Source organism: Neopsephotus bourkii, unplaced genomic scaffold (genome assembly GCF_033783945.1).
Source record: "Neopsephotus bourkii isolate Nb327-2 ecotype Australia unplaced genomic scaffold, CSIRO-AGI_Nbou_v1 NB_266, whole genome shotgun sequence".
Classification (NCBI taxonomy): Eukaryota; Metazoa; Chordata; class Aves; order Psittaciformes; family Psittacidae; genus Neopsephotus; species Neopsephotus bourkii.
In genome coordinates this window covers 1,881,621-1,897,218 of record NW_026900775.1, presented here as the reverse complement: position 1 = coordinate 1,897,218, position 15,598 = coordinate 1,881,621, and the positions used below count along the sequence as shown (strand labels likewise).

The 15,598-nt window shown below is 38.5% G+C and overlaps 1 protein-coding gene across 14 annotated transcripts in view; it reads right to left on the bottom strand.

Annotated features, from left to right (window-relative positions):
- Positions 1-2,089: 2,089 nt before the first annotated feature.
- The window catches only part of CELF2 (CUGBP Elav-like family member 2), a 456,675-nt gene continuing 443,166 nt past the window's right edge, over positions 2,090-15,598 (bottom strand). For 9 of the 14 annotated variants that reach the window (XM_061346212.1, XM_061346209.1, XM_061346206.1 and 6 more), the window contains 3 exons: positions 12,176-12,373; positions 9,281-9,424; positions 3,480-3,900 (listed from right to left, as the gene is read on the bottom strand). In XM_061346212.1, coding sequence (XP_061202196.1) covers positions 3,773-3,900; positions 9,281-9,424; positions 12,176-12,373 — 470 coding nt within the window. In that variant the 3' untranslated portion in view covers positions 3,480-3,772. Of the gene's footprint in view, positions 2,423-3,479; positions 3,901-9,280; positions 9,425-12,175; positions 12,374-15,598 lie in introns of those variants that run through there. The other 5 variants (XM_061346208.1, XM_061346211.1, XM_061346204.1 and 2 more) reach the window with 2 other exon arrangements.

Genomic DNA, 15,598 nt, shown 5'->3' with positions numbered 1-15,598 from the left:
GCTGCTCACACACATTGGATTGGCAATGAATTGTCTATACAGGTAGTAAAGAACCCAATTTGGTTGTTGGCCACTACTTGTGCAGTAGAAATGCAATCTAATCAGACGTACAAGGCAGTAAAAAGGGCTACCAGCATCTCTTTTCTGGTTCCTTACACAGAGCTTCCTCCAGCAAACACCCACATCAATCACATATATATTCCCATGGACTACTTGTACGAGTAAAGTTACTCCTCTCTACACGAGTGTCTGCAGGAGTAAGCCAATATATTGCCATTACAAAGAATGCCAGATAACACCAAACATTACAGTGTATGTAAACTTTATCCATAAAAAGTAGTTTAACTGCAGTGCACACTGAATTTTCACCCAGGAAGATCTAGTGCATCTGATTTAAGCAAAAGTTCATTTATTTAAATTACAAAAATATGATTTTATTTTCTTTTTTTCTCCTCAAGGTTTTCAAATGGTGGATTTACCACTCCTATCTGGGAGTGGCTCACAGAATAGATAATTAAAGAATTGTTTCTTTTTCTTTTCTTTTATTAATACTGAATAGCATATTCCAGCAGCATATTAAAAGCTCTTTTAAGAAAAGACAAAATCCCCAAAATCTAAAAAGGAAAACCACAAGTTAATTACTGTTTTAAATAATTTTAGTTATAGATACAGAAGAAATTTAGACAGCAGTAAAATATTTTTTTGTCCTTCAGATCTGCCCTGTGCATTGTTCTGATTTCAACCATGTATTAAATAAACCACAAAAAACTAAGTATATATATATTTATAGATATAGATATATATATAAAAATAAACAGCAAAATGGTGAATGTATAAAAGGTATTAACACTCAAGACAGCTCTGGGTGGAAAGGGTTAAAAGTTCAAAACTTTCTCACCTTAGAGGTTTCCATACAATATGAAGAAAATACATAGTGAGGTTTGCTTTCACAGCATTGATGTGTGCAGAGTGGTTAAAAAAGTGAAACATGGGCACTTATACAATGTTTTACAAAAAACATCAAAGAGAAATAACAAACAATAACAATTTCAGGCAACAAGACCACAGGATAGCAAGTTAACAAACTTTTTAACCTCTTTTTTTTTCTTTAAATATTAGGGATTTATACAAAACACATAATAAAATACCCATGTTATCAAATTACTTCACACGAGAAACACACTGAAGCTCTAGGAAGAAGTACCTTTGGAATTTGGCACTATAGTTTCACTGTTTTTTTTATTTTTCCTTTAAAAGAAAAACCGATCACATTTTGCTGAACACAAACACATCTAAATTGTTCACGATAAAAAAATGACATCAATGCGTCACAAGCCAACACAAACTTATTCTGGAATATTTTTTCATTTTTCACATGAAATTATTTTTTTTTTAAGCAAACAACTTTTTTTTTCTTTTTTTTCTTTTTTTTTGAATCTTGTTTTTGTTCTTGTTGTTCAAGTAAACCAATTTTAAACTCGTCTTTTATAAACATAGAACACTTAAGACCATAAGACTCATGATGAAACCACAACTTAATTCACAGAAGCACCAACGTAACACATTTTACAGTAACCTTTCTTCTGTACATTGAAACAGTATAAAATATAGGTAATTTCATGTGCATTAAACCATGGATTGTCTAACTGTGAGTCAGTTCAGCAAAAGGTGACACAAGTAGGTAGCATTTGCCCTAAAACAGGGTAAATATTTTCTTATACTAATCTACAAAAAGTGGTTCTATATATATACTTTAATGAGAAAGTGAGCCACCTAAAATGGCCTTATCAAAAAACTTTACACTGCCTGAAAAATGTAAAAACTATTACAGACCTCTAGAGACTTAAAATCAGACAGTTTTATTTCTCAAACTGTTTTGGAAGTAGTCTGTTAGAAACCAACATTCTGTGCCTCTGGACACATATTGCTATTGTCACCAGTGACCAGGCAGAATGCCAATCCCTGTATAATACTTTCAAGTCTGTTTTTTTTTTTTTTATTTTTTTTTTTTACTAAATGAAAGAGAAAAAAAGAAAAAAAAAACAAGAACGGAAGAAAAAAACCCAAAAGAAAACAAAAACCCAAAGGAAAAAAAAGAAATAAAAAAAAAAAAAGGAAAGAAAGAAAAAACATTTTGCCACAGGTTGTTTTTTAAATCCTATCATTAATTTATCTAATAATAAATTTCAGTCTTGCATGAATGCAGCAATGTTTTTTCACATTGACTTCCCAGAATTCATAGCTAGATGAGGTCACATGCAAATTTCAAAGGTCAAACTAGATCAAAGGTCAGTAGGAGAACCAAATATGATGTGAGGTCAGAAAGACATCAGAAACAATGACGGGACGATGAAACTGGTTTTTTTTTGAGACGCCACAGGGACATGCTAGGCAAACGATGGGCTAACGGGCATGGAGATGTCTAGGGAAAAAACAAGGAAGAGGAAAAAAAGTTACACAGAATCTATGCAGCACAAACGAAATCACTTTTATGGGTGCAGGAGAAAACTAATGCAAATCTTTTTTATCAGTAGAGTCTACGAGCCGTTCACATCATTTGCATTAACTTACAATACTTGTCAACAAGAGCACAATGGAACCCCAAAAGAATCCATCTGAAAGGACTCAGAGAGAATGGATTCCTCTTTGGGGAGAAAAGAGAGGAAAGAACCAGTTTCTACAAATGTAACAGAAAGGCACGGGGAGAAGGGGGAGAAAGGTCAGACAACTGAACTTTAAACTAGGTAATGGAAACTACGAACAAAATAACCAGACAAGTACAAACAAGAGGATAAAAGTATGAACTGTAAAGGGGGTAGGGTTCAACAGTGAAAAAGCGCCCATTCTTGGCACAATTACTCTAGAGACTACTTCAAAGGATCTAGCTAGCATAGAGAGCTGCTCTTTAGTTATCCAATAAGTTAACAATAGGCAATAAATAAATTCCATTATTTCTGAGGCAGTAAAAATTTTGTATAAAAATAGAAATGCTTTTTACAAATAAAATTTACAGGCCTGTGGCTTTTTTTTTATTATTATTATTAAATTTATCTCTCAAGAAACATCAAGTATTGTCACTCATTTTATTTTATTTTTTTTTATTTTAAACCCTGTAGCTTTAGAAACAGATCTCTAAATCTTTTTTACATTAATCCTTTCCAAAGAAAAACCCAACTTAAAAAAAAGTGAAATATAAAGACGACCAGGGTAAAATCAGACTAATATAGAACAATACGTTGATTTGAACCCAAAGCAAAAGAAATAATCAAACCTTCTCAAAAAACCAAGTTGATGTAGTGGAAAGACTTGTTTCAATTTTTGTTGCAAAGTAAGTGCTTCAACTGGCAGGAGGCCATTTTGTTTAACCTATAAACTGCTGGTGCCACCCTGGCAAAATACGATCCATCCATAGAAAACAACTTTTATTGTGTGCTAATGGCACCAGGGTTCACAGAGTTAAATTGCACATTTTGTGTGTGTGTGTGTATGTGCTGCTTTGAATTTCAAGACGTTTATTTTTTCTTTTGAAAAGGAGATAAATTATGCTGCAAAACAAAATACACTAACACAACTCAGTAAGTACTTGGCTAGGAAATGGGAGCCAAGTGTAATAAGGACAAGTGGGGAAATGGAAGTGGTAACTGTAAAAATAACTGTCTCTTGGTGAAGGTTGGCTCTATGTTCTTTCTTAATCCCCTGCAGAGGACAGGTTTGCTCATGGGACTTACCCTAAGAAAGCTAAAATAAGAGCAGTAAGCATCTGGGGTTAAGATCAGTAAGGTTTGCTGTCATTTTTGGAGCGTTTCAGCTGAACCTTCAAGCGTTTCATGCCAATCTGAAAGCCGTTCATAGCCTGGATAGCAGCTTGTGCAGAGACTGGATTGTCATAGCTAACAAAACCTATGAGACACAGAACGGAGGCGGGAGAGAAAGTGAACTGTAGGTTAGAACAAATGTCAGAAGGTGTTATGTTAGGATTTTATTATTACTATTTACTTGACACATTTACCTCATTTTCAATTAGTGATTTGATTATACTTCATATCCCATTTCCTCTCCCGTTTCCTTTTCCTTCCCCTTTACCTTCATAATATTTCTTTACGAGCTGGGATGCAGTTGGCCAGTTTTGGTGCAATACAGTTTCCAATCTGTTGTTTATCTAGCTACCTTAGAGACTGAGAATATTACTGTGACACTTTTCAACTTAATATCTACATACCTCTCAGTCTATTAGGAAGTACTATTAGGCCAGTCCGTAGATGTGAAGCTGAAACAAAAAGCCTGGTTACAGAAACAAAACCCAAACCACCTACAGACATTTGCACACCCTAATGTAAGTTCATGTTCAGTGGTCCTGTGCACTGTGAAACACTCATCCCCTTGGGCTTAGCCTAGGACAGTTGCAGCATTACTATTTTGTATTTTTACAGCTCCTTCTAGTTTAAGATCTCAAGGTACGTTAAATGTTAATTAATTCAGCCTCTTAGTCCCCAGAAAGGTATGCAAGCATCAGAATTAAGCAGCATTGTATAGACAGTGGCAGGGCTTGAATAGAACTCAAGATCTTCTGCTCCTCAGTTGTGAGCACTAACTAGGGGGATAATGCTTGCTTGGGTAATTCAGAATGGCTGCCCTGGCTCAGCTGTCTTTCCCCATGGAGACTAAAAATGCTCAGTTCATAATGGACTCAAATCTCCCCGATTCTGGAAGCTCAAAATTCACTTTCATATCTGGGCCTCCCACTTGTAATTGCAAAGCTCGCCTAACTGCTGCTCTGCCTCAGCTCTGGCTAATTACTGCAGTAGTCATCCTGCCCATGTGCAGCTGCCTTGAAATGCTCCCTTTTCTTTCCACTTGAATTTCCTTCAATACACATCCCTTCACTCTCTTAAAGCATGGATTCCCCCCATATTGTTTTCCGTTGTAACACACAGGCTTCTCGGTGCCTCTCTTCTACCACCTTTCTTCACTTGTGGCTAGTGCCTATGTACTTTTCTGATTCATAACTTCTTTTTACCATAATTTTAACATCTTCTTTCATGGCTTTGGCTTACCTTGCACTGCTGCCCTCTTCCATCTTCAATGTCAGAATAATACACTTTCCCCATTGCAGAGAAAAACCACCTCTTACAAGTCATCTGGTCCTTGTCTGGCTGCTCTTCTTATTAGACCACCCCTATGGTTTCATCTTAAATCAACTTTACCAAAGTATTTAACTTAAGATGCTTCTCTGACAATTGAGGTTAGCTTCTGTTCCTTCCACTCAAAACCACCTTTTGCTTAAATCTCTGCAGACCTTCTCTTGGCCAAAGCCACTATGCTCTATCCATGTTGCTCTGTGGTTTGTTACCTCCTCAGGGGATAATAAATGTTCCTCCATACCTTCCTTGGTTTTACTAACTTGTCACTTCCTCACTTTCTCCACTAGATCATTTCCTCCATTATTGCCATATCCTGAGTAGCTTCATCACTGTCTTCCTTTCTTCCTTTCCCCTATTTTCTTCTAGGAGGTCTTACCTGTTCACATGACTCCAATCACTGTCTTAGCACTGCCGCACTGCCCTCCTGTGTCTACTTCTCTCAGCTCCCAGATCTCACTTAGCCTTGATCTCTAGGATTGCCTCAGAGATATAAAAGAGATCAGCCATGAGCTGGGAGGCAACTGTAGCACCTTCCAGGCAGGTGCTCCACAACTCAGATGTAGCTAGTCTTACCTACCTTGACAATTCATCGTTTTCCTCTACACCTTTCCTGACCTTTACTTTGTTCTCTCAAGTGCATTCAGAACAGCATTGTGCTATGAACTTCTCATGACCTTAATCCTTTTTCTTCTCAGCTAGTTCTATGCACCTGAAAGTTAAGCAACTGATTTAAACTAGTCACTTAGATGGTATCTATGAATGGTGAATGAAGAGAAGCAAGCACACCCAGAGGTAGGTTTTCCATCCACCATTCAGGTCACCAGTGTAGACGCCTCCACTGATGACAGAAGAATGATTAGCTCAGGCTATGCTTACCTTCAGTGGGAGATGTGACAAGTCACCTCACTCTATATCTCTTTATTATCTTCCTTGACTCAGACACAAACCCAAACATACAACATCTGTGCTGCATCAGTGATATCAGCCTTTATCATTCAGTTGTTATTCTGATTCCCAATTTGTCTCTTCACACAGAATGCTGTATCTACATTAGCCTGTTACAATTTCATCTTCTCCATTATCAAGAACCTTTATTTATAAAGCTTACAGTGGAATCTGGCATTCTCTCCCTTTATTTATCTTTTTCTGATTGCACCCATTCATCATTTTTTGTCTGCATTTTAAACAGCAGGTTACATGAGGACGGGATGATGTTTCTTATCAATTTTTGAAGTCCCTGTCATGGCAATTCTGATTTTGTATTAAATCTCTAGGTATCCCTATAATCAGGATAAATATTTTTAATCATTTGAGTAGCAATTTTGCTCTCAAGCAGACCGCATTTATGCACTGATGTCACTGGGTTTCCCTTCCCCTGCTTTACTTTTATTCTCTCATTTCTGTTATTCTAAGGTTTTTGAAAGGCAAGAGTTAAGCTCAAAGAGTGAAATCCTTTGTCTGCTGAATCGACAGGAACTCATGAGAACTCATGGAAGAGCACGTTCAGGCATAAACATTATCCTTAGCACCATTTAATCTTTTGAGCATTTACTTGAGGTGGACAACAAAACAAATAATGCCAAAGTCCATTTTCTGCAAGGAGAAGTAATTTTTCATTTTGAAAACCAGTGTTACGTAGAAGTTCATCACTTTCCCTTCCCACTTCTGCCAGTGGAAACCCTTGGACAATCTTTTCACCTTTCTGGTCTTCAGCCTGTCCTCAGCTGTAATTTGATGGAATGCTTGGGTGGGAGATGGAAACTCCAGAGCAGAAAGCACCAAGCATGTGCAAAACATTCTTACTATTATTGTTACCATTATTACTAGTACTATTATTATTATCATTATTATTGTTATTCCAAAAAGGAAAAAAACTCCAAAACAGTCAAGAAAAAAACCTCCAAACTGTATCAAGAGCAATGACCATTAATGATACAGGAGAGAAATGGATTCTTTAGATGCACTCTTGTCCTTGTTTTTTGGTGGGAAGATAGAGATAAAATAAGGGTTTTTAAAACAGAAATACGGGACCAAACCAACAAATAGATAATTGCTGCTAATTAAGCTGAAGAGGTGCATAAGAGTATGCTAGTATGTTAAATTAGCAGGGTCAATTCTGGCTTTGCCTGCGATTAGCAGCATCACGGAGTAGTCACCTATCAAATCAGAAAATCTCAACCTCCTCTGCCACTGCAGTAGTTGTTGTATTTAAAGCAGGACTCTCTCACTGGTGGCAGTATATCTGGGAAGGAAGAATGAGAAATTAAATTTGCTAGTGAAAGCTGACTAATGCCAAAAGAGGCAGAGGACTCCCCCATCCATTGGGTGTTGACCTCTCAAATGAGATAAGCTCGGTGCATCAGTCTAAGTTAGGCAATTGTGTCCCGTAAATCCAATGTGTAATCAGGGAATCAAAGAGTAAAAAGAAACCCACAAAATGCAAATGTGGAATTGAGCTGATGAATTAAGCCACCTGCCCAAACTAATCTACATTTTTTTCAGCAGTCACCACAATTGCTGCATTTCGGCTAACGTACCTTGATTTGACATTTCATCATGATTCCTGCAGACCTCAACAGTGATTTTGTCACCCCAACATACTAACAGGACTGGCTCCAGATCAACGGGGAGTCCATTTCAGTTCCACTTTTCAAATTTGCTACAGCCTCAGGTACTGCTTTAACCCACTGCAGAAACATGCTGGACTATATTAATCTAGATATGAGCAATTTGTTGTAAAGCTTAGAGAGACGAATGCTTCAAAAATGAACTGAAAAACTAAGGAAAAATGCAGAAAGAATGTTACAACCATTCTTTGACCCAACTTAACTTTCCAAGTGTACTCAGGGTTTGTCTTTGGTTGAAAACTACTCAGATTGTGGCATGGTTTGAATCTCAGCTCAAGTAGGTATTTCTGAGTAACTTGATGAATTCTCCCTGTGTTTTGCCAGTGGCTATTTAGACAAGGTCAAACCCTTTCAAGATGGGTTGAAGTCCAGTTGCTGTGAGGCCCCTGAGTGGCCCTGATAGACATGAGATCTTAGACAGGCACGTCTTAACAAAAACTATATTTAGAAAAGCTAAGAAATATGCATTATATATGGTTCATGGGGACAATGTCAATGGGGACACTGCGGAATTAAGGGATGGTGCTGACCTAAGTGCAGCGCTGTTGGTACAAAAGAGTTTTGGAAACTAAGGTTTTGTCTGGATTGGTTACTTCTTTGTCATGTACAGTTGCATTCCTTTACCCTGGGAAAGTACTGTCACTTTACAGAAGCTCCAGTACTTTAAGTCAAACCTTATAAAACTTATCTTTAAGAGATTCTTTTCCCTTACCCAGACCCTCTTCATGTCTTGTATAAGACCACAATTATTAGACCAATGCTCTAACAGATTGCCACTCACATGCTGTACTCCACTCAACAAAGCACTGAACTGGTGCATCTAGGCTATTCAGAAGACACCAGCCCACTTAATCAACCCTAGAATGTGCTTCACAACAACGTATCACCTTCCCTTTTCTGGCAGCTCAAAGTTTTCTCTGGCAAACCTGACACTGATCTTGTGAGGCTCCCCTCATCCCTGCCCTTAAGGTAAGGGGAGATACTACCTTCTGTAATACACCAGAGTCCACCTGCAACAGCTGGAGCTGCATACCTAGACATCAGCTGTCTATAATGCGGTCTGAACTGCACGTACGCACCATTCAACCACTAATTGCAAAATCTTGTACTTAATTCACAAGAAAGAAATTCCTGTAATGTAGAAGTAATGGGTTAAACATAGAGCATTTTAAAGCAGCTCAGCTATACAATAGAGAATAATTAGGTATCCGTAATAAGGCAGCTTAATAGTATACTAAATGACATTCCCCCACATAGGGCGCAATTAGTTTCACGTACTTGACACATTCATGCGAGATGTCAGACTGGAAGATTATTATTGTTTTTTCATATCCAATTTTTAGTTAGGAGTAGTTTCGGCATCTCCCCGCTCATTTGAGGATTAACAGTCCATTATTTTTGGACTGAGTCTCCAGTATGACATTTCTCACATTGCTGTTAATTTTCTTTCCTGTCCCTTTTTCAGTACAGTGCCTGTGGTTTTTACTATTTGATTTATTAAATTTCACATACCGAAGCACTTGCTCAGATTGGTCTGTTTGTCAATGAAGACTTTAGCAGAGATAACGTTTCCAAAAGGCATGAACATCTGCAGAATGTCCTGGTCTCCAAACTCCTGGGGGAGGTGGTAAATAAAGAGGTTTGCCCCTTCTGGACCTTTAGGGGAAAAAAAAAAAACAACAAAAAAAGAAAATGTGAAAACAGCCACTAGAAGTGCTATATTTAATCTGTTTCCATAATACGTACTGAAGGTGATGGTCAGAAAGCATTTCACTTTCCAACTTTGAAGGAACAAAAGCAAATGGATCATCAAAGGAACAGAGCTGAAATGCAGCTCTTTAGAGCAATCTGTCTTGAAAAATGTTTACTTGACAGCTCCAGTACAGAAGAAGTTAAGTTGCAGCCTCTTTTTTCAATTTATACGAGTGTCTTTCAGTATAATTAGGGTTAGGAACAAAGGTACACAATGTATTACTCTCTCACAGTACCCCAAGAACTGCACAAGTCCTCTGCTGCCTCAAACACCTGTATGAGTTTGTCAGTTTAGTTCTAGATGTGGAAACTTATGGAAATGAAATGAGATGAAGAGATTTGCGTATCACAGATTAAAACTCAAAGGGCAGGAAACTGGTGGAGATGGAAATAAAAATGATAAGGCAAAGCAAACCTTGTGACTTGGAAATCAGTGATGTCAGAAAGATACTCAGAATTAAATTTGTACTGACTCATCGCAAAATAGCAGCCTTTTCTTTTCTTTTTTAATACAACTTCTCCATAGGAAGCTGTCTCTTGGAATAAACTTTGTGAGGCAAGTCCTTTGAAAAAGTAGTTGGGTTGAAATTAAAATGGCTTTAGACAAAGCTGAGTTTGCAAAGAAAGATGCAAGCTAAAAGGTTCTTTGGGTATTTCTTTCAGCTAAAATTTGGGATATTCATTATTAGTGTGTTTGTTTAAACACTCATCCTAGCACTAATAGGTTATCTTTTTCCCTAGTTCAATTTCTGTGTTACAGTAACATACAGGAAAGGAGCAATGGATGCCTGGAAGAACAGGATGTAAGATGGAGCAAGACGTGGTCTTCCCACGCGCACACCAGGAGCATACATGGTACACAAAGGGAAAAAACATTTCTGGTATCTAGAGTAGCCTGTTCAAGAATTTCCTTGCTTAATTGAACCTAAGTGTGTCCAAGATGTGATGTCCTTGGTTTTGTGGAGAGGAAGAGGAAAGCACACATGAGACTTATGGACTAAGCTCCAGAACAGTCATGAAGCTTCCCCTCTCCCATACAGAATAGCCAAGCTGGCTGCTCTCTCTCAGCCTGAAGGAAAAGTTTGCAATGTTTGCCTCAAAGAAGGCAATTAGGGAAGGAAAGAAAGTTTTTTAAAGAGAAAATCTTTTCTGGGAGTTGTGAAAAAATAAGAGGAAAAAATAATTGCACTTATTCTTCTTTTCACAAGTAAACCATCTTTTCCAGAAAATATTCTTAAAATCCTAATAAAAAACTTTTTAGATAGTATTTTAGAATATATGCACGTGTCAGTTCACTGTGCTTCAGCATTTAATATATGTATAGCATTTTTCTCTAGTACTTGTTTATCATCAACCACTCCAGACTCTTCATTATTCCATCAGAAATCATGTTAAGAGACAAAACATAGTTGTCAGTATTCAATGATGGAATTCATTCACTTTAACTTAACCCCTTGCTAACAGATACAAGATACATATATATATAAAACAGACACAAGACATATATAACAAAAAAGACTGCATTTTAAAAGGGACACTGCCAAATCATAGTAATTAAAAGGAAGCCTACACTTGATATGAACATTTATAAACAGAAAAAAGTTAAGATAGGAAAAAATCAAACTGTCCTCCACTATGGGTGCTATAATGACACCAAACAAACAATTGAATTCCAGTGTCAGTCTCAACAAACTGATTTGAAAGACAAATGCAGAGAACACAAAAAAATTAGGGAAAAAGGTTGATAAAAAAAAAACCAACTTTCATTTTAAATAATACAGGCTGTTTGCAGTAAATGAAGAATTCAGAGAAAATACACACTTTAACTTCAGGGGCCCTAAACAATAGCCAGCTGTGGGAATGCCAAATTTGTCTTCCTAGGAAACATTTCCCATAACAGGACAAGATACTGTTTTAAAAGAGAATGAAAAAAAATCTCTTGAGGATATTACACTAGGTTTCTTTCCAAAGCTTAGCCCTGGCAAGAACAGCAGTGACAACACAGATACAATATTAGAAAGCTGTCCTTCTAGAACTAGCTGGAAATAAGGATGAGAGAAAGCAATGAAAACAAACTAACCCCCCAAATGCCTGGGAAGTGTGCAGGGGAACAGAAGAGGGGGAAAGGGTAACCTCATTTTCCTAAACATCTTGTAATTAGTATTCATTTATTCTTAGCAGTAATTTCCTGAGCTTTATTTGCTGTTTGGCTCGGGGAGAAGGGGCAATCATTCACTTCCCCACAAGACCCGCAATTAAGCAAAGAACCACTCAAAGTGAAAATGGATCTTGTCATTAACTCAAAACCTTAAACCTAATCAGATTAACTCCATTATCACAGAATATGGAAACTATAAGAGAGAATGGCACCCATAAAGGGATGATTTTTGTTAGCAGTGCACTTTTATCCAGTAGTTGGTAAATGCTTTTATAGAAGAAAGAACAGGCAGTGATGTATAACTTGAAGGACATGGTTAAAATATTAATTCTATTAGACATTAAATAAGGTAACAAGCCTAAACAGCAGAAAACTGAAATAAAACCCAAAGATGAAGCTACTCGAGGTCATTTGTTAAGCCTCCATGAAGAAACGAACCTACGACACCGCTCTGTCTTGGCCGTAAGTAGCTTGCTCTGCCATCAGTGGGCACTTACCTTCCTTCTGGCTGCCCGCAGCACTTTGCTGCTGCAACAAGCTCTGGCTGTACAAGGTGGGTAGTGCGGCGGCCGCGTACTGCTGGATTCCTGAGTAGGCTTGGGTGAGCGCGTCCATCGTGCCGGCTGTACCGTTCGTCAAGCCTGTTGCGCCGAGTCCTCCGTTCAGGGCCGCCATACCTGAGAGCATTTGAGCAACTTTACAAAAAACCCAACAATAGAGAAAAGAAATTGCACTTGTTCATTAGTGCTTTCCGAAAGTCGTTGGTATTATATGACACTGACAACGACAGCAGTGCATGCAGCTCCGCACGTCACCAAATGGGACTGAAAACAAGGAAAAACACGACTTTGGCGCCAGGATCACTTTTAGCACAAGGGTTGCACAGTCAAATGGACTCACATGCAGCCTGCTACTGGCAAGTACTACAGCCCGGTGCTCCTGAAAGCCCTCAATATCTCTGGAGGGTCTCTGGAGTTGGGAGAGGTGGACCTCTTTGACCTGTATCCTTGCAAGCTGGCCAGTGGGAAAAAGCAGTCTGCAATGAAACCCACTCTTTCCAACCAAGTGACTTAGCAATGGGCCATGATCACACCGTATCAGACGCATTTTGCTTAAACAGAGTTGGCAGAGAACTCCGATAAACACCACTTTGAAATAACCCTCTGTACACTTATGCGCTTCATCCCTTAGGTTTGTGACAGGAAGATGGACTGCAATGCTCTGTGCTTCCATCTTCCTCTTCCAGTTACTCCAGAAGAGATGAACATCTAGCACATCTAGAGTGACTGAAGTGCTTCATCCAGATCTGGTATCTTTCGTGATGAAACAAGCATTTGGTTCTAGCAATGCCTTCTCACTGGAAGCAGAGTCCCTTCACTTTTTTTCTTTAAAGCAATTCTAGATCATGATAAATAACAGATGAAGTTAATGGGGATAACTGCCAAAGAGGAAATTAGATTGCTAGCTGTGAGGAAAATGGCAGCCTTTATCCATGAAAACAGTGTGGTCTGCAAAAGAAGTTTTAATACTCTGACTTGATGGTGGAAAACTTCTGGGCTACGCCACCTCTCCATTTCCTCTAAGCCTCATCATGGCTCCTAAATGAGCCACACTGAATTTAACAGTGCTAGCACTTACTTTTTTTCAGAAATTCTAGAAAAAGTGAAATTTCTGTTAGAGCTGCAGTCTCTTTGCAGTTGAAGGGGTGGCAGAGTTCAGAGCCTGGCTCATCACCCACAACTCCAACTTGGGTCAACTGGAGCAGTAAGCGCCGGTCAGGACTGAGTCAGGCCATGTTTTCTGCACAACTAGCTGTCCTGTGCTCCCCAGTTTTTAGGTGAACATCCCATTAAAAAAAGGGCTTAATCAGGCCCCTTGAAGTACAGCAGACCAATCACCAGAAAACTGGGGCACCCAGAACCACCAGCAACCATTGACCGTGCAGTGTTTCAGTCGGGAAAATGATGGATGGACGTGACTGGTGGAGCCATATTAAGACCCAAGAGCTAGAAACATTGAAGAGAGGGCTTAATTTCAGAGCAAATAAGGGGTGATACGTAAATTGGGGAAAAGTGAGAAAATTAAGCAGAGGACACTTTATAGTGAATTAATAATGAAATCTATTAGACTGGCAAACAATCTTCAAGGAAACCTTATCACATGAGTAATTTAGAGATAGAAAGAGTACTGCAGGGAATTATCCTGCGTTGACAGAGGAGGATAAAGATGCTGACCTGCTAGTTTTCTTCCATCTCTTATGTAGATTCAAAAAGTGTATTCCTATGAGTCTTCGATAATCAGGACAATTGCTCAAGTGGCACCTTTCTGGCTCTACCAGAGTCTGTGCCAATTAAGAGAACTGTACTGCATAAATGATACCTTTTGATAATACTATAATTTGTCTGACTAAACACTTGACAGAGATGTGATATTCTTAGCCTTTCCTTAATAAAATGTCTCGCACTTTGAAGATTTCTCTTTCCCCTCCACTCCACTTCAGAGCATCACTGTATCCTGATAGGAGGTACTGGCTGCCACTGCTTTGAGCAAAAACCTGTCAGAGCATGCGAGAGCCATATATTTGGAGTATAATGGTTCCAGTTATAAAACAAAAACTTGCAAACCAAGATAGCTTGTGAAGTATCTTATATCTAAATGACAGGACATTTGGAAAATGAAGATTAATAATAACAGCAACAACAACAATAATAATAGTAATAACAATACTACTACTGCTACCAAATAAAAAATGATGATTTTTTTTTATTCTGAGACTGACCTTAACCTGCTCTGGTGTTTTTGTACTTAGGTTTGTGTCATTGCTTGCATGGGTGTACACACAGTGCTGGTTAAAGCCTCCTGATAAAGCTGCTTGTATCTGCCCTTTTATTATAGTGTTGAAATAACTTGATAATAGAGGAAGCATTAGGATAACATGTTATCTTTCGTGAGTCATCAGCCTATTATATAAACACACTTTGTGTTGCAGTGGGCAGCATCCTCTCCCTTCTTTCACCTAGAATCAATAGCCCCTTCCCACCAAATGAATTCAGATTAGCAAAGAGCCAGACAGCCCCAGCTCACTGCTTCTGGGAAGGGCTCAGCTATTGCTGCTGCAGTGCTCCTGTCTAAATACACTTGCCCCCTGAGCAAAACATCTACAGAAAGCTCTCCACGTGTTTCCTATTCTCCCTTTTTACATTTTCATGAAATCTGCAAGGTCCAGCTGCAGTTACAAATCTCTGCCATCTCTTTATTATCTCTACCAATGCACCTCAGTCTGATACTAAACTCCGGTTCCTTTCTCACTTCCGTGAAATAACCATTTGGTGTCTCTCATCTACGGCCTTCTACTTTTTTTGAGTTCCTGTACATAATACAGAAGTGACATTGCCTGGCAAGTCCAAAGGGCTCTCAAAGTGCTTTCCAAGCACCTTCAAAACTGTCATGAATAGCTTTATCTCCATTTCACAGATGTAAATGCAGGGGCAGAAAGGTTAAGTGACTGCCCTGGGTTCACAGACAAATATTGTGCCATAGCTGTCCTGTATCCTGAATCCATGGTCTTCTTTCTTAACTCAGTGAATCTCTTCCTCCCTCTTTATTCATTCTTCCTTATTATTCATCACTCTTTTTGTTAGTTCCATTATTTAAATTTACATGTCCAAAGGAGACATTCTAATGTTTTGTCATTTAAGGTTTTAGATGCTTCCAAGCACAACTTAAGAAAGACTAGGTGAATCCCCACATGTATGTACAACTGTTGCCAACCCCCTGGAGACAGAATAACTTAACATACTCCACTTTCTTTAATTTTTAAGGCCTCCAGACATGTTTCTACAATGCTTTTCTCCACAATGAGTGCACTATCTGTCTCCCCAGCCCAACTTCTTTTTCATGGACCAAGACAGGATCCAGAA